General features: G+C 41.2%; 1 protein-coding gene across 2 annotated transcripts; it reads right to left on the bottom strand.

Moving 5' to 3' along the window:
• Nucleotides 1-1,941: 1,941 nt before the first annotated feature.
• Nucleotides 1,942-23,400, bottom strand: MAML1 (mastermind like transcriptional coactivator 1). 2 transcript variants are annotated; one of them, XM_082213392.1, is made up of 5 exons: nt 22,525-23,400; nt 9,486-10,883; nt 6,877-7,140; nt 5,097-5,208; nt 1,942-3,748 (listed from the first exon to the last, which is right to left on the bottom strand). In XM_082213392.1, the coding sequence occupies exons 1-5, from the start codon at nt 22,948-22,950 to the stop codon at nt 2,769-2,771; spliced, it is 3,180 nt and encodes a 1,059-aa protein (XP_082069518.1). In that variant the 5' UTR covers nt 22,951-23,400; the 3' UTR covers nt 1,942-2,768. The 2 variants fall into 2 exon arrangements, with proteins under 2 accessions (XP_082069518.1, XP_082069519.1); XM_082213393.1 differs by having other exon boundaries at nt 9,486-10,880.
• Nucleotides 23,401-23,850: the final 450 nt, after the last annotated feature.

The raw sequence follows: 23,850 nt of genomic DNA, 5'->3' as shown, positions 1-23,850 counted from the left end.
AAAGTAAAAAATATACACTCAGATCTAACTCTTATTCAATCTTTAATATAAAACTGTAAACATTTATTTACACACAAAAAATGTGTAGTATAGAAAACTGAGCACCCTTTTCGATTCAGTTGTAGGGGGTTTGGAAGGCAGTGGATGTTGAACACCTTTTCACCTGTCCATGACCACAGTATATAAATAAAGCTGAGGCAGCAGGCTAGGTAAAGCTCAGGGGAGCCACATCTTATTGCTCTAAAGCTGCAGCAAATGCACAGCTCAAGTGCATATTCATTTATGAACTGCTACAAGTGGCTGAAGGGCAGCACTTAGCCCTTCCCCACCCAGCCTCCATACTCAATTATGACTGCCAAAAATATTCTAGGCCATTCTGCTTAAAACTGTATCCGAACAAAGTTAAACAACGTATGCCCACAGCTGAAAAAGACATTAGCATTTTACTGGACATCAAAATCTGATTGCAGCATTAGAAACACAAGGGGTTTCATTTTCTTTTGACCTAAATTATATTTAGGAGATCCAACTAGAATTTAGTATTATTTAATTCCTTAAAACCTGCCATTTTTCAGTGTGCCTGAGGGAGAGGAAAAAATCAGCAGAACCCAGACAATTAAAAAACTATGAGGCTCCAAACACCTCCAATAAGAAAAGGAAGGCACGCTGGTGCAAAATTTAAAACTGTTTATAAGCCAAGTTCAATTATTTCCATACCTAACCCCTCTCCCTGCCCCTGCATGTGTTCCCTGGCCAAAAAAATCTATAGAGATTAAAAGATATTCTGGTGACATTTTTTTTTAAATAAACCGAGCTCACAAACAATTTCACTCACTCGCTGACTTGTTGAAAATATTAGTAAATTTAACTCTAATCTAATTTACTTATAGTATCAGTCATACCAAGGTTTCATTCATTAAAATGAGCCGCCTCTTAGAAAATGGTGTTTTAAAAATATACAAATAATGTGATTTGCTTCAGTTTGGACATTCAGCAGTAAAACCATTCATCAACATGCAGCTTCCACAATTTAACCCCCATCAACAGTCCATCAAGATACAATACAAAAATCTGTTTAGCATGGCATACATAACTACTCATGGGTGGCAAGCATATAAAACAGAACTAATATCCATGTGTAATTTGGGAAAAGATTAAATAAAAGTAGTGTTAAAGCGGATTTTTTTTCCAAAGTGCACATCTGAGAAAAACACTGCAGATACAGTAAAATATTTCCTTCCTATGGTTCAACTGTTGTATCCCTTATCCGTTTCCCTGTCTAAAATATCCCAAACTCAAATCTTCACACTTTTCTTGTGTAGAGATGCTCCTGAATAGGCCTGAAGAAAATTCTTTGATTCTCAGTGACAGGTGTGATGAATTAAGGAGGTAAACAGTCCTGTTCATTAAAGAACAAAACCAGACCCAGAGTAGGGAACAGAGGTATCTGTGCATCTAAAACAACTTTCAAATTTATTACCTTTATAAACGAAAGGTTAAGGCAAAAGGTGGTTTGTTGGCAAGTAGAAGAATTTTTGGTAACCTGTTAAGAACAATTCTCTCTTTTCCTTGCCCTGCATGGGACCGTCCCTACATATGTATGAAGGGGTCTCCATGAACCGTGATGAAATAGCAGCATCTGCTTCACTGGAGATTAGTCTACATATTTCTAAAGAGATTAAATCACTAAAAAAAATTTCCCCAAAATATGGGGGCTCTCACAATGGAAGAACCTTTAATAAAGTATTACGCTTCCCCGGGCTCTCTGTGCCATTATTGCAAAGTTTTTCAGGTTAGTAACAGTTTCCAAGGCACAAAACTTCCTTCACTTGCTTGACCAAAAGTAACAGATCCTGTTCTCATTGGTACAGCCTATGTGTGGCAACAAAAGATTGCTAATTATAAATGCCCTCTGAATCCAAGAGAAGAAATAAGCTGTGATCAACCCAACGTTCTCATTTAATGGATGCTAAAAAGGAGATAGAAAAAGTGCACACTTGATTTTAAGCTGATTCGCCATTAAAAAAAATAATCATCAAAAAACCAAGAGCTCAGTCTTCCCCCACAGCAGAGTGCAAATTGCTTAGCTTAGTAAGCCATAAGCTATTTAAGGATGAGGTCCCCAGTTTAGGGCTCTAGCAACCTACTGCTGGACAAGTTTTAACACTCAAAGATCTTCAGCACAGAAAGCCATCAGCTATTATTATTGTGAACTCTCATATCTTGCTTGCCAAGTATCACTAGAGACTAGAAGAACGACTTCTCAAACTAGAGTAGATTTTGCAAAGAAAGTGTTGCACAATCTTTCCTCAGAAAAAGGTCGCAGAGTGTTAACTTTCACTAGTTTGCAGGTCAAGTTAGAATCAAGAAACCTGTCAAGTACTAGTTGTAGAAACGATTGCCTTAACACTGAGTATTTTGAGTCTTCCTTGCTGGCTTACTTTCTGAATCACCACAGCATGGTTCGCATTTAAACCTTCAACTGAAAAACACTGTTAAAATTGAAACTTCTGGAGGGCTGGCTGGGATGCACACCAAACTGACCAGGACTGTTTCCATGAGTAGTGTTCCAGGCCCACTACAAAAATGAGAATGTTATATCCTATCAAATTGGGGCATACTTCTCATGATGTTAGACCCAGAAGGGGGCAGCTCCAATACATTCCCACTAGTGCCTGTGAATTTTCTCAATTCCACAGGTATTTGGTCCAAGGATAGTTGTAATTAAAAATAAAAGATTTTTTTGGGGGGGATCCCCAAACCTCTTTTTAATGATTCCCTAACAACTCATCCAAGTCATTCATCCATTCTTCTGAAGTCCTGTTTTTCAACAAAGTGTCTATAAGATCTGTATCCCCAGTTAAGTTCGGCAGTCCATTACTACCAGATGGGTTGCTGTAGGCAAAGGGCAGTTCCTGACTGGGTGTCCTCACTGGATAACCTTGACTACAATGCAGATTGGCTCTGTTAGGCAGTTGCTGATTTTGATTCTGGCTGAAAGAAGTCATATCTGGGACACCTTGATTCATGCCTGGCAAGACCTGCTGTGATGGGACTGCCTGCTGGGTAGGAGGGTTTGTCCTCTGCTGGGCACTTATAGATGACAACATCTGTCCAGAGACAGCAGAGTTCATGGACGTCATCGGCCTGCTGGTGTTGAGGCTTACCTGAGGCATTCCTTGCGCAAACTGTTGATTGGTCAACTTTAGGTGAGTCTGCTGCATATGGAAAGTGGAGTTGGCAGTAAATGTCCCTAAACCACCGTTCCCTTGTGCCTGGTTGTTCATATTTGACATACCTTGATGCTGCCATGATTGATTTTGGACCCCAATAGATGTGGGCATCCTTGCCATTTGTGGCTTGGATAGGTTGGGATTCAGTGCTCCTTTACTGTGCTGCTGAGAAATGCTGGCAGTTCCTAGGGTGCTCTGTCCATATCCAGCAGGAAGAGCAGTGCCCTGTGCCAAACTGGGTTGTCTTTGCATTTGTGGCTGTCCATTGGCACTTGGATTTGCATGCTGTGGAACCATCTGTGTCATACCAGATGCCATGTTGTACAAGGTACCTCGCTGAATGCTCTGCAAACTAGGATACTGAGTTACTCCTCGATCTTGTGGATTGCTGCTTGAGGAGACAGAACTGTGTCCTGTGCCAATCTGGATCATATTCTGAGTCTGAGAAAACATGCGTGGACTACTGGAGTTAGACTGGCCTAAATTATTTACCCCTGCCATCGCTGGAGATGAGCCTATAACACAAAACGAGAGTTTCAACATTTATAAAAACTAAGCAGAACATACCCTCAGTTTAGGTGCAACATTACACATATACTGCAGCATGCAACATTTTGTAGCTGTATTTAGGACTCATTGTCTTGAACCTTGAGAAGTGCCACCAGAAGGTCATATCCTGCCACTGCTACCTCCCCCCAGCAGCCCCATGAAAAACCTCTCTTAAGAGTTAGGGGATCCTCTTGATTAGGGTGGTATTTGCAGGGGGTTGAGGGCAATCACTAAAATTGGGTGGTGGCACCTTTCACACATCACAAAGCTAGCAGCTAAGAACAGGAATAAGGACTGTTAATTAAACAGAATATTATGGTGCAAGGGCAGAATCACGACTGCCACCTATGTACTGTTCCAAATAAACCTATCTGAGCTGGCTACTTAAATTTAATGCAAACATAGGGTTGCTTGACACTGTCACATTCCTTCACACATGAGCCAAGCCACACCTGACCGTGCATGTGCCCAAACAAGACAGTGTAATTGTAAACTGGATGATACATGGATAAAATCACAACAGCAGCTATTTTCTCAGCTGCTGCAATAACAGTAATTAGGCAAAATTACTAGAACACTGGAAGCACAACTTTGGCTGTATCAGAGAATGAAGAAGCTCTGAGACCAGGACAACCTATATGTGTCTACTTCATTAGTGTTGCTATAAAGTCTATAGCGAGGAAGAGGTTGTAGGGCAGAGCAGGAGCACTATGCAAGTCTTGTTAACTGCCTAACAAGGGCAAGGAAAAAGAAAACAACAATGCATGAGGGTGAATTCAAATGAACCACTGATGTGGAAACCTCTGTCCTCATTCACAGCTGTCACTTGCACATGTTGAAAAGCTAGCCAACCTGTGTTGGAAATTCAGAGTGAATATGCACTAACATGAAAATTACCATCACCACATGCAAAAATATGCCAATCCAGTTTGTCTCATCTGCCACTATCCTAGTACTGAGCCCTCCCAAAATTAACATACTTGGTTTAATTGATAGATAGCAAGTAAAGAAGATTATCAGCTTACATTTCTCTTTAGCAGTTCTACCAGTACTGAGAAAAAATTAATCCATCATTTGCACACTTCACAGTAGAAGTGATTCCTCTGTAACTTGTATGGATGCAATAGTTTGTTTGTTTTTAAAAAGGCCAAGCACTTAAATCCAGAGCATAAGATTATGAATTATGGCAGTAAAAGAACATTTTAAAGTTAACTAATGACCAAATCCATAGAGGCTGAAGACACTTTGCTTCTGCATACACCTCTCCTGCTTTCCAGCTAGTCTTTCACAAATAAATCCCACAGTCCCATTTACCTGTGAACTGTTGTTGATATGGATTCTGTGTCTGGTCTTGGTATTGAGGGGGCGGTCGTGTTAGATGCCTCTGGAGCTGTTGCTGTTGTTCCTGATGATGCCTTTGCTTTTCCTAAAACAGGGCAGATCCAAGACTGTAAGAACACACAGCCTAAACTTTGTCACAAACAATGCCTTAATGTAAACAGCAATGTTGTATATAGGTTGATTGCTGTCTCAAGCAGTCTACAATCACGTTAATAACATCATAAAAACAATTAAAGAAAAAAAATGCTACTGCTTAGTATGTAAAATCAAGGCTGATGTATACACCAAAATAAAACATAGCAGAATATACCACAGAAGGTGCTAGAAAGGGAGTCATATCTATAAAACAATGAGCTCCACTCAATAATAAACTGACATTCCAATAGGCAAACTGCCTAGAAGAATTTGAGAACAGTTAAGCCTTTTTATCTAAAACAGAAGGGAATGTAGAATAACAGATTTTTGTGCTGTAGTTCCTCTCTAGTAAAGGAAATGTGGTATTTTGAGGGACTCAACATCCACATTGCAATGCCTCCTCTCAAATAAATTTATTCAAGGGGAAGAATAGTGTGACATTTTAATCCTGCGGAGGTTCATTCATCATGTTCAAGTACAATGAAAACATTCCTTTGGCATTCCAGCAATACATTGCTGTACAGTGGTACTTTGGGTTACAGATGCTTCAGGTTACGCTTTTTCAGGTTACGGACGTGCCAAAACCTGGAAGTACCGGAACGAGTTACTTCTGGGTTTCGGCGCTTGCGCTGAAGCACCAAATCACGCTTTGCGCATTCACAGAAGCACCAAATGATGTCACGAGGTTCCACTGTACCTTCATTTTAAATAAATATGGTAGTACAGTATACCAGAACCATTTTTACACTGCACTGTGGGGGCTAGAGAACAGAATCTGGCCAGATCTCCCCCCACCTCTCACAGGAACAATTTAACAAGTGGGCAGCACTGCCCTCCGGCTCATTGTTTGATGTCACAATGTCATCAGGAGAACATTTTTTGTCCGTAAGGTCTGAAATCAAACTGCAACAAAGTGCCTTTCAAAACACTTCACAAGATGTGACAATCTGCTCATCAATGGATTTTGCAAAGCACTTTGCAAGAGGCTTATCAAGCCCTAACAATCAGCTGATAGGCGGGTCTTGCCAAGTGCTTTTTAGAGCTACTAAATACTTTTTTGTTTAGGCAAGCTTATCCAGACATGTAGAAGCTGCTGAGTGTTTTAATTTCATTTTAGTTTATTTTATTTTTGAATGTTTTGGATACTTGTTTTTAACTGATCTTACTAATATTTATTGTTTTATTCTTTTTGTAAACCAGTTTGAGGTGTTATTACAATCCTTTTTTTCTAACAACTTTTTTTTATTTTTGCAAACCTTGGGGATCCATTCAAGTCTGCTGTGTGTGCGGGGGAGGAGTTACCATTTTGGTTGCATAAGAATTTATATTTACCTCTGTGCTTTGTCAGGAGCTAATGAAAGATATCAGTGAGAGGAGAAAGGTGGTATGTGACTTTTTCTCTGTAATACGTGACTGTAATCCCCTCCATTTTTGTCTGTTTGCTTCTGGAGCAGGAAGAGTCTGAGCTGCTCTTATACAATCAGCATAACATGCACCTTGGCTTCAGCAAAACCTTATTTAATATACAGTAATCAGGTAACAGGAAGGAGTTCAAGTCCATCAAAATAATAAGACAAATACAAAAAGGAAAAGTTACACTTATTCTGATGTCCCCTACCTGTTCAGCAATTAGTTGCCTCTGCCCCATTATAAACTGTTTTTGTTGTTCCATTAACAGTTGTTTTTGTTGCTGTTCCCTCTGTTTCTGCTGATCTAGTAGCATTTGGTGCTGCTGCTTCATTACAGCTGCTTGCTGCTGGCTGTTGAGATAGGCTGGATTGCCATGGTTACCTGCCATGGAAACATTGGGTGACTGTGCATTCACACCAGAGCCGGGAACAGAAACAGGAATGCGAGGAACACCAGCAGAAGGATTTTGATCCTACAAAAGCAAACACATAAATTGGATAGGAAGCCTGGAATTCAGTTTGGGAACACAGGATTAAATCTATGATTCTGCTTCTGATGGAGGACTTGTCATATATTCATAGCTATCTGCCAAGAAGTGATGCTCAATGTAATTTTAGTTTCGACTGAATTTTACTTTTAGTTTTGATTGAAACCCACCCTCTTATTATGATGCCACCTTTGTGCAAAAGCACAAACCAGACTGGAGAAACAGAGACATACAGTGGTACCTCGCAAGACGAATGCCTCGCAAGACAAAAAACTCGCTAGACGAAAGGTTTTTCCGTTTGCGATTTGCCTCGCAAGACGAATTTCCCTATGGGCTTGCTTCGCAAGACGAAAACGTCTTGCGACTTTGTTAAACCGTTAAAACCGTGCTTCGCAAGACGAAAAATTCGCTAGACGGCAAAACTTGCGGAACGAATTAATTTCGTCTTGCGAGGCACCACTGTATTTCCACACATTATAAAGTGGGTGAGGAAGTACAGGTCACAGTCCCTCTTCAGCACCTGTGGGGGCCACTTACCAAAGAAAAATAGGTGTGGCTTTCACTGCACAAACACACACCACAGACTTACAAACACACTGCACAAACACACATTTGTTGTTGTTTAGTCGTGTCCGACTCTTCGTGACCCCATGGACCGGCACTCCTGTCTTCCACTGCCTCCCGCAGTTTGGTCAGACTCATGTTTGTCACTTCAAGAACACTACCCAACCATCTCGTCCTCTGTTGTCCCCTTCTCCTTGTGCCCTCCATCTTTCCCAACATCAGGGTCTTTTCCACATACACACATACAACCACATATCTCACACATGTGCGTGCGCACACACATACACAAACTCTCCCCCCCCCATTCTTCCCTCTCCTAGCAATTAGGCTTTTTCAAGCCCAACTGCTAGAGGAGGACTGCAGCAGCAGCAGAAGAAGAAGAAGGCAGCACAAAGATCACCCTTTCAAAAAGTCTTTAAAAGTGACTACTGTACTGCTTTCAGCAACTATTACAATGTAGCAAAGAAGATAAATGAAAGTACAGCAAGCCTGTCTAATAAAAATATTCATTAAATTAAAAGCCACTTCTGAAGATGCAGCAATCATGCATACTAACAGTGATATTGAAACAAAACCACACAATGAAGTCTGAGTCTGTTAATGTCTAGTGAGTGGTAAGCCAAGATCCATGAAATGGCCGCATGGGGCAGCAACCATCCAGTGACAGGATTCAAGGAACCTCATTGTGAGAAGAAGCCCAAAGGGCATTTATAACCAAGAGGATTCGTTAAATACAGCACACATACTTTCCAATAATAAGGGAAAGAAATTGATTTCCTCTGTGGGTTTGCACTCTCACTGGGGGAAAACCCCAACATTCTGATGCAGTTTAACACTATATATATGATCTGGTACCCCTGAAGTAAGCCACTTTTGCAATATGACTTACATTACACTGTAATAACAGTCGTATTATTCATTAAGGAGGTGGAAGCATTCTTTAAGTAAATTTCTGGTTGGCTTTTTAGGCAACTTACACCAGAGATAGAATGTATCTCCTCATTGGTCAAAACAGTTATCCATCTTCATTAAGAGGCATGTTTTTTTTTCTGACTCTAGGTTCCCATAAATACACTGTGTGAGGTTCAGTCTTTACCCTTGGATGATTTCAAGGAAATGAAGACTAATAAAGCCCTATATGCAGTGTTAGAAACTGAGATATGAACGCTAAGAGCTAAATGGCATTTTAAACCTAGATTATGGGCACCGCCGCAATGGAGTGTCTAGGCATGCTGTTTTATAACAAGAATACAAAGCTGAAAATGAATGAACTGCAGCTAAAATCTTATGTTCATTTTTCACATGGTCTAGTCCTCATCTTAAGACTGAATAAAACAAAACCACACTTCCCCTGATATTCTTATGAGGGTCCCTTCTCCAGTCTTCAGAGTAACTAGTAATATCTCATAAGAAACTTCAATCCAAGTCACAACAAAATAATCAGAGCAATGAAAAGATCTCCTAAAATTTAATTAGATCCTATTTAGCAGATCTTGAAGAACTGTACCCCTGTCTTTATAAAGATCATTGCAGTGACTATTTTGGAACAGAAATAGTATATTATCATGGTATTTATCTTTACAGAGATTATGAAAAACAGTATGTTTCTTTCTCAGTTGAGACTGTTGCTAATTGTCATGTCCATTGTACTATTTTACATTAAGCTCTAAAATATGCACCTTACAATGGAACTACTTTGCATGGCTGCTCTACTTATTCAGCCCTCCTCATTTACTATTATCAAACCTTCTACTTCAAGCACTTACTTGGCTGTGTGGCCCTAGAGGTCTATAAGCAGGATTTCCAGACTTCTTCATTACAAACATCCCATTCTGCTCATCGCTCCTATGAGGCAGAGTGGGTTGCTGACGCTGCTGCATGTATGCCAACATTGGAGACTTGTTCTGTCCAGATACTGTAACTCCTTGACCGCATTCTTTGTAATGTGAAAGAGGTTTCGTATTCCCATAGTCTAGCACAGAGTTTTGACTAGATACAGAGTTCTGGTTTAAGCTGTTTGGCTGATGGCTTAACATATTTCCACCATGATAATTAACTCCAGCCCTCGGAGAACTCTTGTTTGGCATACTAGACATCATGAGTTTCTGGTTATTGAAGTCCTGTTGGTAAACTGAAGGGCTAGTGGGATTTTCCATAGTGTATGAAACAGCTAATGGACTGTGTGAAGGTCCAGACTGCTGCCAGCTAGGAATCTGGTTGGGTTGATGGACTTGCTGTTGGTTCTGCAATAGCTGATCTCTCTTCTGCTTAGCAGCTATCTGTTGAAGCTGTTTAGCAGATGACATCTCTTTGGCACCCCCTGTACTTTGACCAGATAACAATGAACTAGGAAGAGGCCTCTGAATATTCTGAGACTGGCTTGATGGCTGCATCATGGACTGGTTGGAATTTTCAGTTACTGACTGACTGGAAGGCTGAATCATAGTTTGAGAATTACTAACTGATGGAGAAGCAGCACTAACAGAAGAGGTACCAATGAACGTTGTGCCAGCAGAAGTAGATCTGACTTGTGGGGATCCCATCTGCTCTTGTTCAAAGTCTGCTGGGGAAAATTCAGTCTTGATAATGATGTCCTGTGGTAATGGAGTTTGTGCAGCTGAATTTGAAGCATCAACATCCTTCTTTTCCTCAAAGTCTTCTGTAAATAGATCTTTCATATCCTCATCAGGCACGGATCTGTTAAGTTCATCAATGAGCTCCTTCCACTCTTGCTCATTAAGGTTAAGATCAGACATCAAATTATTCTGAGATATTGAACTTCCTGGTCCCGTAATCATACAAGGAAGGTCATCTGGTTCTTGTTTAAGCTCCTTGTTAATAACCATAGCAAAGGGGTCATCAGCATCACTGTTTCCATTCAGCTGAAGATTAGAGTCTGGCAGACACTTTTTGTTGATGCCATCTAGACCCATGGAATGTTTTCCATTAAGCTGTAAGGTGTCTCCACCAGAAGATTTGCTGTCAAGCTGGTGCAGAGGTGATGCAGGAGGGATTCCATTAGAGGAGCCACTCAATCCAACAAGACCATCATCATGACGCAATTTCTTGGGAACAGAAAACATGTCCCCATAGCCATTCTGCTGGTCGCCATTCTGCGGTGAAACGGAACTATCAAGTTTCCTTTTGACTGTTTCATGAAGCTGCTGAAAGAGAGACAGTTCTAAATTAGTTTTATGCCTCACACCAAGTGCCATTTTGGTTTTTTAGTCTAGAAATCATTCTTTTAGCTACCAAGCACCATTGTTTTCACTGCAGTTGAAAAATTGCAGGGGAGTAAAATCCCCTTTTCTTTAACTACTTAAAACCATGTGATTTAAAAACCTGTTTGCTTTGGAGTTACAAAAATGCAACAAGACTTGCATCTTTCAAGGTAACACCTAAGGCAACCTTGGATATCTTTCCCCCACATCCCCCCAACAATGCTTTGTTTGCCTGGGCTCAGCCTCCAACACCATTATGAAGTATAACTTGGGAACTCAGGGAAAAGTCTGAAAGCATATGAGGTTACAGAAATGCTGAAGCAGCTTTAGACCTGATCAATCCCTTGGATGGGAGAGCACTGGAAGCCCCATATAATAAAATAAAATAATTATACATAAATGATTTTAGAATTTACAAAAAATGTACCTGTTAACTCTAAAGGGCTAACGCTGCAAAAGAGCACTGTACATGCAACTCCCACAGGGCTGGCCTGCATTGCAACACAAGGCAGCCATGCAAGAGCTGTCCAACAATTCACAGCTCTCTTTGCCCTTCTACTCAAACAATTACTCAGGCTTTTACAGTAGAATATACAGTTGTAATAGCACTTCACCAGCACAGAAGGTCATGGCAGCACAAAGCTCATCACAGAGCAAACAAGCTACAGGTCATACAGTTTGACCAAAAAAAAAAAAAAAAAAGTTGACTGAAGATAATTGCTACTCGCCACAGTCTGGTAGCAAGCTGCATTATGCTCCTCAGAAAATTTGCCACTCAACCAACCTATGTTTTTATGACTAATAAGCAAGCATTTACTACACTTTAATTTCCAACTTTAAAAAGGTAGAGATATGATTCAGAGTAGATAATATTCCTCTTCAAAATTTTATTATAATAATTGGGGGGGGGGGAATATTACAAATTTGCAGCAGACTAGTATTCCAAAAAAATATAAAAACCTTAACAGAAGCAATTACTGCTCTGTCTGCCTCAAAAGACTGGGTTTTCGCCTCAGAACTCCTGAAAGCACTAGACTTTAAACATTCAACCCTTCCTCCTGAGGTAAGGTGTAATTTTATATCAGTTTATTTCAGGTAGCCCCAAACCTGAAAGGATTGTATTTAGTGCAAAATATTATATAACAGCAATGGAAGGTCGAAATCAACACAAATCTCATCAATTCACCAATGAAATTGGCTTATTCAGCAGGAAATTGAATTCCATACTCCCTAGGTCTCGACCCCCATTTTACCCCCTTGTGGACATTTTAGCATCTCCAGCATGTAACCAATAATCCGTAGAACTTCACCAGCAAGTCTTGTCTGCATGTTTTGGAACTGATGCACCATTAAATCTATTTAGAAAAAGTAGCAAAACCAATTTAGCTTTGCTTCCAAAACTAGAATTATCATTCAAACTTCTTAATTCAGGAACATATTCCTATAATGTGAGTACTTTTTTTAAAAAAACCTACTATTTAATGGAATGCAAGCAATAATTAGTAGCAAAACAAGATGCGGTACAGTTCTGGACAACACAATGTACACCTATATTTAAAAATTGCTTTAAGGACATTCTAAAATTCTCCATAAGAGGCCTAGTTATGTGGCACAACAGGGAATGCAGAGAAATTCAGTGGAATCTGGCAAACATTTCAAGCAGTGTTGTTTAATTGATTAAACTCTTATCCAATTTTCACCTATATGCTATGTCAGTCCTCCTCTACCCCTTTTCCTTTGGTTATTGTTTTATTCCTCCATTGGATCAATATTTTTCCCTATTTAAAGTCAACTACCTTCAGTTGGAGAGAACTTTTGGGTTCAAGGGCAGAATACAACCATAATAAATAAGAACTAAGAAGATATTGAACTTCCTGTATTTTCAATTACAGTGGTGCCCCGCAAGACGAACGCCTCGCAAGACAAAAAACTCGCTAGACGAAAGGTTTTTTCATTCGCGATTTGCCTCGCAAGACGAATTCCCCTATGGGCTTGCTTCGCAAGACGAAAACGTCTTGCGACTTTGTTAAACCGTTTAAACCGTGCTTCGCAAGAAGAAAAATTCGTTAGACGGCAAAAATTGCGGAACGAATTAATTTCGTCTTGCGGGGCACCACTGTATCATATTATTTGCATTTTGGTGACCCTCCTGCCCATCAATAAAATATTACTACCTTGTAATTTTCCAAACCCATGCCACAGTATACTCAGTGAAACACATATAAGAACATGTAAACCTGCATCACTTTCAGTTACTATTAGATTTTCGGAGGCAGATCACATTGCTGACCTACTCCACAAAAATTTGTAAAATCAACTTTTGCTATGTATTTTCATTTCCTTAATCTTATCTGACTACAAACTAACTGGTCTATGTTCCTATAGCACAAGATGATAAATTTAATAGTGAAGATTTTCTTCCCACAGCAACTGCATTTGACGATCCATGCTCTGTTCATGAGCTATGATGCAATTTCTTATTTTGTAGTGCCCTCTAGATGTAACTAAAGGAAACAGCAATTTGTTTAGCCCTTCAAGTCCACAATGTCTTATTTGTTCCCTGGTACTATCCTCAAACTACAATATTAATAAGTAATCTCTTCTCCCATGAATCAGTTGCAAAAAAAGATTTTCTACCAATTTTTCAGGTAATGGAATCTTACCTACTACAATCTTACCTTGGCAAAAGAACAAGAGTTGTGACATCTAATATATTAACAGATTGTTTCTGTTATAAGCTTTTGTGGACTACTGCCCACTACACACACAAACACAAAGAAAAAAAACAGTGAGGCTAAATGGCCACAAATTCAGTCTGTAGCAGGACTGTTGTTTTATCTGCAGCAAGCTAACTTGGCTACTCCTCTAGAATATGTTATGTTTATACAGTCCGAGTTGCATTCAACACTGCGCAAGGGGATTTGCACTTCCACAATGAGACTTCCCCCTCTTCTCACTGTGCGCTGCCAAAATCTGATCTGGAGGGTGCTCCAACCTTCTGGGGCAGATTTTGAGGGGGCATGGGGGGCTGGAAGGAGAGGAAAGTTCCACTGTGCAGGTCTGCTGGGTGAGCAGAACAGCAGAATTGGATACAATCTACATACTGCTAAAGAGCTTTAGCACACAAAATACTGTAGAAAAATGCTGTACTGTATACATATTAGAAGAGAAAATGAAAACTTCCGCCTATCCTAAGTAAACCTGCCCTAAGAAGATAAAAACTATTTTAAAGTATAGCCTGTGTATAAGTAGTAGGGGGAAAGTCTTATCATCAGAGTCCTCTAAAAAAGAAGCAAAGTCTGTCAATATTTATGACTGAGGCAACTTCATCCATTTTTCTAACTCTAGGTTGTAAAGAGCCTTCATTTTTTGTGGTTATACAAAACTACAGTGAGTCAGTGAAATATTGGAGATTTGTACTGATATAAGTTTTTTGCGAGCAGCCTGCACTAATTTGAAATGCAACCATTGATCTAAAAGGACATGTTATACAAAATCATTTTTCTACTAGAATATCACTTTAGTGCAATGAAATAATATTGCACTTTAACATTGGGACAAATGCATATTATCTGTTTTACTAGGTGCAAAAAGCTTACAAAGCTTCTACATGTGCCCATATGTAGAAAAAACAGATACATGTGCCCTTGTCACAACTTATACTTTATTGTTCCTACTTGATACTGCCATCTGGATGTGAAAACCAGCTTGTGTTAAGTGGCTTTGAGGAAGCATCTTACGTCAAACTTCTTAACTGTGATTTTCAAGCCAGTTCAGATGGTGCAATTTCCAGCTTATTTCCAAAAACAATTGTATATTCACTCTAGTTCTAGTGGCTGCTTTTGTGAGCTAGGATTTTTGTGCCACTTTACTAACTTTTCAGACCTTCACAACTTGTCACCTGCCAGGTGCTCACCAATCCCACTATACTGCAGTCCCAGTCAGACAGCCAAAAACAAGAACTTGATGCTCCTGGCACACTGCCAAACATGTCCACATTTAGCTTTGTGGCTTGTATAAGCCTGATTTAAACATCATAGTACGGTAGTAATAAAAGAAACTGTACTTGCCAAGTTTCCCCTTCACTATAACTCTTGAAAGGAATTCTATTTTAAATCATACAGCTACAAGTATAGAGTGAACTCACCTACAATAATTTCACTTAAGAATGAGCTACTGTATAATAAAAAATAAATCTTATACTACTAGTAACAAACTCATTCTCTAGGGCTGATCTGTATGCAGCAAAAAAAATATTCCATTCACCCACAAGAGGGTGCTATCAGCTTACTTGAGGGGACCCCCCCCTAAGGGAGCCAAAAACACTCTCCAAAAACACACAATAAGGACTGAGCATCCTCAGTGGCTACAAAATGCTACAAGCTGGATGCGGGTCAGCAGCAGAAAGGAGAATTCTGGGAAAAGAAATGGCTGCCTGGTACTCTACATGGGAGCACTCCACACTGTTGTGGTTCTCATTTGTTTTTCAGTGTTACAAAACTATTTCACTGCAAACTTAACACAAACAAAGAAAGAATGCAACAGTGCGTCACTCTTAATTAGTCTCAGTTTAACCAGAATACTGTGAACATCACAATAGTGTTCTATGACTTTGCACATGCATGAACTTTGTATTCCATTCTTTAAGAATCATGTATTTGGCAGTCTACAAAAAATGGGCAAAATCTACACTACCATGTACAGCTCTCTCCAAAGAGCAGTTTACAACAGTTTGGCAAGTGAGTCAGATAGCAGCCCTGCCAAAGTATGTCAAGGCGAGAAAAACCTGTTCTAAGATGAAAATTCAAAGGAGAGGAAACAACTGGAAAATAATTCAATACTATCTGCCGAGATACTACATCCTGTTGATCAGTTTAATTGATGCCAGACAATTACACTGAATTAAAAATTAATTAAATTATTGTTCTAGCAATGTGTATATTTAACACCCTGATAAGCCTTTCTAAAAAATATTCTATTCTCTGCTTTCTGAACAGAATAAAAAGGGAAATACTGGACAATTTGTCTGAAGAGCAATAAAAAGGTATTCATCTGCTAATAACAGTATTGATAATTCCTTTATTTCCTACAAAAGTACAATTATTATTGTTGTTGTTATTTATTGAATTTATATACCACCCTATACCCAGGGGTCTCAGGGCAGTTCACACGAAAGCTCATACCAAGAACTAACTTAAGGTGCTACTGGAAGGAATTTTTTTATTTCTACATATTTCAGTTAGCAGCACTGAAATATAAGCAGATTCAGAACCATGTTAACAATTTGTTCCCAATGCACAAACACACAACGACCTATCTGAAGGAAAAAACAAATCTGAACGGACTTTAATGATAGAGCCTTTATTCCTGAGCTCAACCTATTAGTGAAGTACCGTATTTTCCCATGTATAAGACTAGGTTTTTCCCCCTTAAAAATAATGTCAAAAATTAGGGGGTGTCTTATACTCTGGACCATCTCCCCCCATTTTCTTAAATCTGAGTCCCCAAAAATAGGGGGCATCTTATACATGGGGTCATCTAATAGACGGAAAAATACGCTAATTCACAGCCACAGTAGAAACTTTTTTTCTAAATCAGAACTTCTGTGACTTGTGAAACAAAATGCTAGCCGGTCCACCTCTTTTAAAGTTGAACAGCATTACTAGTTGCTCTGAGTGCTTTACAGTAGAATGAAATGAGACTTGCGAGAAGACAGCATTTAAACTGCCAATAGCACACAGACCAGTAAACAACACCCTACCTCAACTTGTTGTGCAACAAGTTAATCAGCTTGTTAGCAGAAACTTCTATCCAAGCACTGAAAGCAATTGTGTGTGTAATCCCACAAAATGGTCTGCAGTCATTCCAACTCCACACCTTGCATTACTTCAGGCAGCCAAAGCAGATCTTAGGCATGCCTGGAAGGCAACTATCACACACAATGTAACTATTATCAGTACTGTCCTGTCTCTAATCAATCACAAAATCTCCCAATCAGGATGGATACAACTGCTTGGGGCAGTGGCACTGCCTGCAAAATTTCTGGGTCCCAAGTTCACCTATGTATACCAAACCATGGCTCCCTGAACTACGGAAGTGAGTAAGGTCAATGACAGACCTCTGATGAGAGAATACCACAGAAACATGTAGATACCGCTATTTTGTTGGTAAGTGCCTACATGTAAAAGGGAGAACATTAATTTCAGAACACACAACAGGATCATCGTCATTGCGAGAGTACTTTAATTAAAACTTGTTTATGTTTCAGTACACTAATAAGCAATAAAAAGCAAACAGTGTTCTGGTTGACAACATACCTGCAACATTGCCTGCAAGTGATGCAAGTTGTCAGTACCAACAGCAGTACGAGGAAAGGATATATACTGGCTAAATTTTTAAAAGGTGCTCACCATCTTAATAAACACAGAACATAATTTCCATAGGGTTCAACCCTCATGTGCTCACTGGAGCTCTGCTGGTGCTTGCAGCCACTTGTGGGCCTTGAAAAGCTGTTTCAGAGTGGGGAGGGAGGGCCTCCAGAAAAGCAAGGGAGGTGCTAATGGGAGATGCTGGGGCAATGAGGAATCACTGCAATTGCTGCTCCTCTCTCTTCCCACAGGAAAGAACCTCTGCTGGATCTGTTCCTTGCCTCAACATAAACAAGGGAGGGACTTACATTCTAAGTTCCTATGAGTGCAAGTCCACACCTGGGGTACTGCCACTACCTGACTACCAGAAGTGGGGAAAGGTGATATTCGCCAATTTCCTCTTCCCATGCACTCCCTGTGCCCCAGTAAAATCTCTTCCAGAAGGCTGGCGGATCCTCTGAAACAGCATGGGAGGTGGATGGACTCATGTCACTTTCATGAACAGAAGAAGCCATTCCATTTGTGGAAAGGCAACTAAGGATGTAGGGTTTGACATAATTTTCAGTTGTGGTGGTATCTTATTCATTGATAAAATGTCCCCAACTTCTGCTCGTTACCACACTTAATGGTAAAGCAATTTGGAGTTTGACTGCTCAAAAATAGGGGCAGATCCATCCACATCTCTTCCAGCAGTGCTTAAGAATATTGTTTGGTTTGAAAGAAAAACCTTGATGGTGAAAAATACCATCAAGCATATAGTTTGCACATTAGTTCCTTGTTGCTAAACCAGAAAGGGCAGATAACCAGATTGTATGGTACTTATATCCGTATAAGTGCTTTTTCCCCTGTTAAAATATAGATTGTAGATCATCTAAAAATTAGAAGTTTAACCCATACTATATGGTCACATTCTGTATGGTCCAACTGTTCAAAGGTAAGCATAAAGTTGTTATTATCCACCCTTCACCCTAACATCTCAGGGCGAGTTACAACAATTAAAACACAATGTTAAAAACAGTTAGTCATTAGAAGGTCATTAAGAGGTCTAATCAGGCTTTTCTTACCCTTTTGCTTTCCTTTTGGCAAGAGGATTACATAGATATCAACACCTGAAAATAATCAGGTGATGTGGAAATTCAAAACCAAAAGGCTTAAGGGAAAATACTAGAGCAGGGTGGTCCAATGCATGGCCCTTGAAGCCTTTTTTTGGTGGCCCTCAGCAACATTTTATGCCCCCCCCAGCCCTCATGCAGATGTGCTGTCTTTGTGGGTAAGCAAGGCACTGAACTTTGGGAAGGAGATGTGAGGGCTATAGGACCCTGCCAGAGACTTGCAACTTGCTTACCCAGCTTTGGAAAGGCAGCATCAGGGCTACGGGGTGTATGTGAAATATTGGCATAGTGGAAGATTCAATTGCTCTGCTTAACACTTACTTTTCTGACAATAAAGGGTGGAACCCAACATTGCTACTCAACACAACTTCAATAATCCTAAAAAAAAAGCTCAACAACTTTGGTCAGCCCTCATGTATGTTCACTTCATCAAATCTGGCCCGCTTTGAAAAAAGTTTGGGCACCCTTGTACTAGAGCAACAAGGAATCACCTTCTTCTACCCTCTGCAACTCCACACCCCAAAATGTCTCCCAAACCTACAAAGCAGTTTTTTAGCGTGTGTGAGGACTGCAGGGTTAAAAGAGGGAAGTGAGCTCCAGTTGTGTGAGTGGAAATCTGTTCTGTTCATGCACTGACAGCATTGGACACAATGCAAAATATGTATAAAACAGAAAGTTATAGAGTTATGTTTTATGTTCTTAGCCATTTTCCTTTCTGAAGTGTGTATTTTAAAGCGTACACTTTGAAATGCAACATAAAGTTTAAAGTATCAAGGAATTTACCAAGCTCTTCTTACAAAGTTTTAAACAACCTTCTATCTGGGACACATACCATTTAAGACATTGTCAGATCACAAGGCCTTCTTACAACCTCACTGCCAGAAAAAGATTAAAGTGACCCATCCTTCTGACTATGTCCTAGCTCTGTCCAGCCAAATTCTAAAACAGACAAATGACTAATAGGGCAGGCAACTCCTGACTCTACCAGATGCAAAGATCACAACCTAAAATGTCATAGAAAGGGTTACCTGGTTTGTTCCTTTTCTCATTCCCTAGCTTACTAAGGGTATTAGTATCATTTTGGATGCATCTTTCTGATGTGTTGTTAACCATACTGACCTAAACAGCTTGGCAATTCACTTTAACTTTACCAACATAGTTAACTTTCTTTGTTTTCAGTATTTAAAAATCACTATGAGCTCAGGCCCAGAAGAAATTCAAGATTAGATATGTCAATCTCTTGTATCAAGAATAAATTGCAATATATTACAAGGAATGTGAGAGATTTTAATTTTTAGTTTCATTTTTCTAGCCAAATATTCAGTGACCAATAAAGAGAATACTTCTTCCTTCCCACTTAATCTTACCCACTGGAGACTTGCCAATAGCCACTGGTGATAAAACTGAAGCATAGATTAGTAACATTTTATCTACCCTAAAGGATGAAGGCACAGTTTTTAAAATGTTCATTTTGTAGGGAAAAAATAACATGTTTCAGTGTCAGAGGCAGTAGATCTATAAATACCAGCTTCTGGGATTCACAAGTAGGGAGCTCACTGCTGCACTCAGATCCTGCCTGCAGGCTTCCCATAGGCTTGGACACTGAAGAGAGGAGGTTGGATTTAATGGGAATTGCTTATGAAAAAGTGCTACAGCTCTATTATTAATGCATTTGTACAAACGCACTCGGGAGATAGCTTAGATGATTATTTGAAAAGAACTAGAAGAGGAACCAAGTCCAGTGCTTTGCTAGAAAATTAATGTGTCGTACATTGGGGGTGGGGAATCACTGGATAATACCCAACCATATTGTTCCTGCTGTAAATAATTTGGTTTTGGTATTTAAATGATAAAATATTACACCTAAAGAAAGGAGCAATGTTGGAAAAAATATGCCCTTTGGATACAATCTGATATATGGTTGCTTATTTTGACTTAGGGACTATCTACAACTAATAACATAAGTAAGCAACTTTCCCCAAGGCATGTCCTTCTCTTCAAGGCTGCTAAAATGCAACTCAGATTACAATGTTTATTAATAAATTCTAAGAATCCATTAGAAATACACATTGCCTTACTTAAGACAATGAAAATATGCTTATGTGATGTTTCTGAGTCTTTACCCATCCTTTCACAGAGCTATAATATAAAGCACAAGTAAGGGTACATGAGGAAAAATTTGGAGAACTAAAATCCCAAAAAATTTATAGTATTCTACCTCTCCATTGTATCTGGAATTATGCTTCACTATTTCAACACAAAAGTTACCGTCAGAAAGTATATCTTCCAATTCCAATAGGAGTCCAAAATTTTGATACTTATTTGGGAGAGGCCACAGCACAGTGATTTGCCTGTCTAAAAGTCCCAGGTTTAAATCCTGGTGAAATAATCACAGAAGTTAATACTAGGAAAGGCCTCTACTTCAGACCTTGAACCACTGGTGCTAGGCTGAATAGACAGTTGCAGCTTCATTTTATTTTTCAGTTGTGATCAAAGCAGCGTTCAAAATTTGCCAGGCACATTTTGCACCTGGCTATCGGGCACTTGTGACCAAGTGAAGATGCCCAGGTGCAGGATGGCACCTGATGTCTCCACCATCTGGAGTGCATGCTTGGGCATCCTTGGATCTTGACTGTTTTTACACACTAGCAATTCTATCAACTATATTTTATCTGCACAATCAGAATGAATTTCAGGAGCCAGAAAGTCATACTGAAAATTATTACTTTTGGGCTGTCTACCCCCAAAATGGCAACTAGGCATTCTGTTTTGGCAAATGTAGCCCTGGTTTAAGGAACCATTTGGCACCTAGCTTATATATCTAAGTTTCTAACACTGGATCAAAGGCGAGCAAACCTAAACTCAAAGGCATCATTTCAAAGTGAACATGAAACATAGTCACCTACAGCTGTTTGGGATTACCCACAACAGCTTTACTGTTTCTTATTTGTGGCTTTCTTAACACACCATCTAACTTTGTGTGATTTTTCTACACCTTGCTTCAATCCCAAAGCACTGACCTGATTCTATAGGGAAAGTTAGCAAAACTTCCTCTTTTACAGGGAAGACAGGTATTATCTTTACATCTTTAAACCCACAGCAGGAAAAGACATAAGCAGTCTTCTTCATTTTCCACCAACTCATACACATGATGTGGTGGATTGAGTCATTGGACCAATATGCTTAGAAAACCAGAACAAGCAGGCTCCACTATATGGAGTAAAATTCTCAATTTCTGTGTATGCAGACATTCCATACCAGTCTCCAAGTTGGTCCCTAAACCCCCATTAAAAACTCTTCATACTGAAGCTCCCCCTCTGTTGCATAGCCAGTATGGCAGGGACTAGGCCAGTTGCTCACATACAGTAACCTATCAGGCAATGTTGCTGTGAAAATAAAAACAGTGTCTCCCATGTGAACCACTCTAAGAAGAAAAAACAATACATATATAAATGGGGGAAATGCAGTCCTTATTTTTCCTGCCAAACGACTATCTGCACAGGCTTGTTACACTGGGCATGAGCAGAGTTTCAAGAGCATTTCACCAACTTGCCTGCCTGCCTGGATGGATCATTCTCATGCCACATTTCGCTGTAAAGCCAAAATATAGCAACGCTAAAGGAAGTAAAGAATCGCATTAACCTTTATTTTGCTCATAACAGAACTGGAAGCCTACTATTTCTTACTTTTCCTACATACTTTGCTAGAGATCCCCGCTTTTTCTTTAATCACTATTTACATATGTACGCTGCCTTAATAAACTAGAAAAGACAAGACTATATATATTTATATATATGCCGGGGAATGGGGTAGATAGAATCGGGAGAGCAAACAATCAAGTTTCTCTTTCATGCACAGCTGGAGCGGCCCGGGGGAGGTGGAAACAAACATCCTCTTATCTTGTTCCCAATATGAGGAACTCGAGCTCTGAGGGAGGCCTCAAACCTCTCCAGCCTTATTAAAGGAAAGTTCCCTCCAAGCCACGACTCCTTTCTGACCACCGGCCTCAGCCTTCACGGCCCTACAGGTCCTTTTCAAGGGGTGGCGCGGATTCCCCCGGGCAAAGCCCCAACCAACCCCGGGGCCCGCCAGCTGGGACCTTACCGCGAGGAGGGCGCTGCTCCGGCCGTGCTGATGCTGCTGCTCACCGCCCGCGGTGTCGGCGTCCAGGCCGTTGACTCCAGGCCTGTCGGGAGGAGCGGAGGTAGAGGCAGAGGAGCCCCCGGAGCCCGGGGCCGGAGCAGGGGGAGGCGGCTGGGACGGGGCGGCCGGCGGAGCGGCTGCCGGGGGAGGCAGAGGCGGCTGGCGGTGCTTCCCGGCCCGCTTGGCCTTGGCCTGCAAGCAGCGCTGGTGGAGGGCGAAGGTCTGCTGGCGCTCTAGCTCCAGCCGCTCCGGGGACACGGCCTGGTAGCGGGACTCGCAGGCGCTGTGATGCCGCCGGCACAGCTCGATACGCCGGCGGAGCCGCTCCATCACCGCGCTGTGTCGCGGAACCACGAACTCCGCCATGGGGCAGGGGGGCAGGACCATGAGCCGAGGGCGAGAAAGACAACGAGAGAGACCAGGCGGCCGCTTCACTCCGCCATGGCTGGCGGCCAGAGACACCGGGCAGCCCTCACAGCCTCGGCTCTCTTCCCCTGTAGTCGTCGTCGTCGTCCTTCTCCTCCTCCTTCGCTGCCGCCACCCTTTACAGGCCGGGCCCGCCCAGCCTCCTGCCGGGAGCCTGGCGACGCGCCGCCGACTTTCCCTCACTCCTGCCCCGACCCCAGCTCAGGCCCGGAGCCACCCAAGCCTCCCGCTTTCCATTGTTATCCGCGCCTCAGTCGCCGCCATCTTGAAATTGTTTCACCCCTTTTCCTCCCTCCCCTCCCCCGCCGAGAGCCAGCCCCAGCGAAGAAGGCGGAGGAGTTTCCTATGTGGTGCCTGACGTCACGGCCCCGCACTCATTGCTCACGGGGTTTAACAGACAGCAGGGCAAGCCTATCGGACGCGAGATCGGAAGAGGGGTGGGTGGGCGGAAAGACGAGGCACAGCTCCCTTCCCCCTCCCCTCCCCTCCCCTCCGCCTCTGATCTCTTCTTTTCCCCTCCCCCACGCCACCCCGCCCTTTCCGGAAGTGGGTAAAGGGCGGGGCTTTAGGTGTGATTAAAAGGTGATAGAAGCTGGAACTTCGCGGCTGCTCCGCCTACCAAAGAAGGGAGAGATGGTGAAGTACTTGAAAGAGTGACTTAGTGGTAGTCTCCTTGGCCTGAAAAAAAGAAGCAACAACTCGTGACTTAATGGAGTATTAAGCTTAAGGCCAAGATTAAAGATGTAGAATTCTCGCCCACAATTTATTTAAAGCAAAATGCCTACCATTTTAGGGTTGAGGCTTTTGATGCATAGCAAAAGCAGCACACAAAATCTGTAGGCTTTATGCCTCTGTCGATAC

This window comes from Podarcis vaucheri (assembly GCF_965113315.1).
Source record: "Podarcis vaucheri genome assembly, chromosome: 2".
Classification (NCBI taxonomy): domain Eukaryota; kingdom Metazoa; phylum Chordata; class Lepidosauria; order Squamata; family Lacertidae; genus Podarcis; species Podarcis vaucheri.
This window is presented reverse-complemented; position numbering and strand designations above follow the sequence as displayed.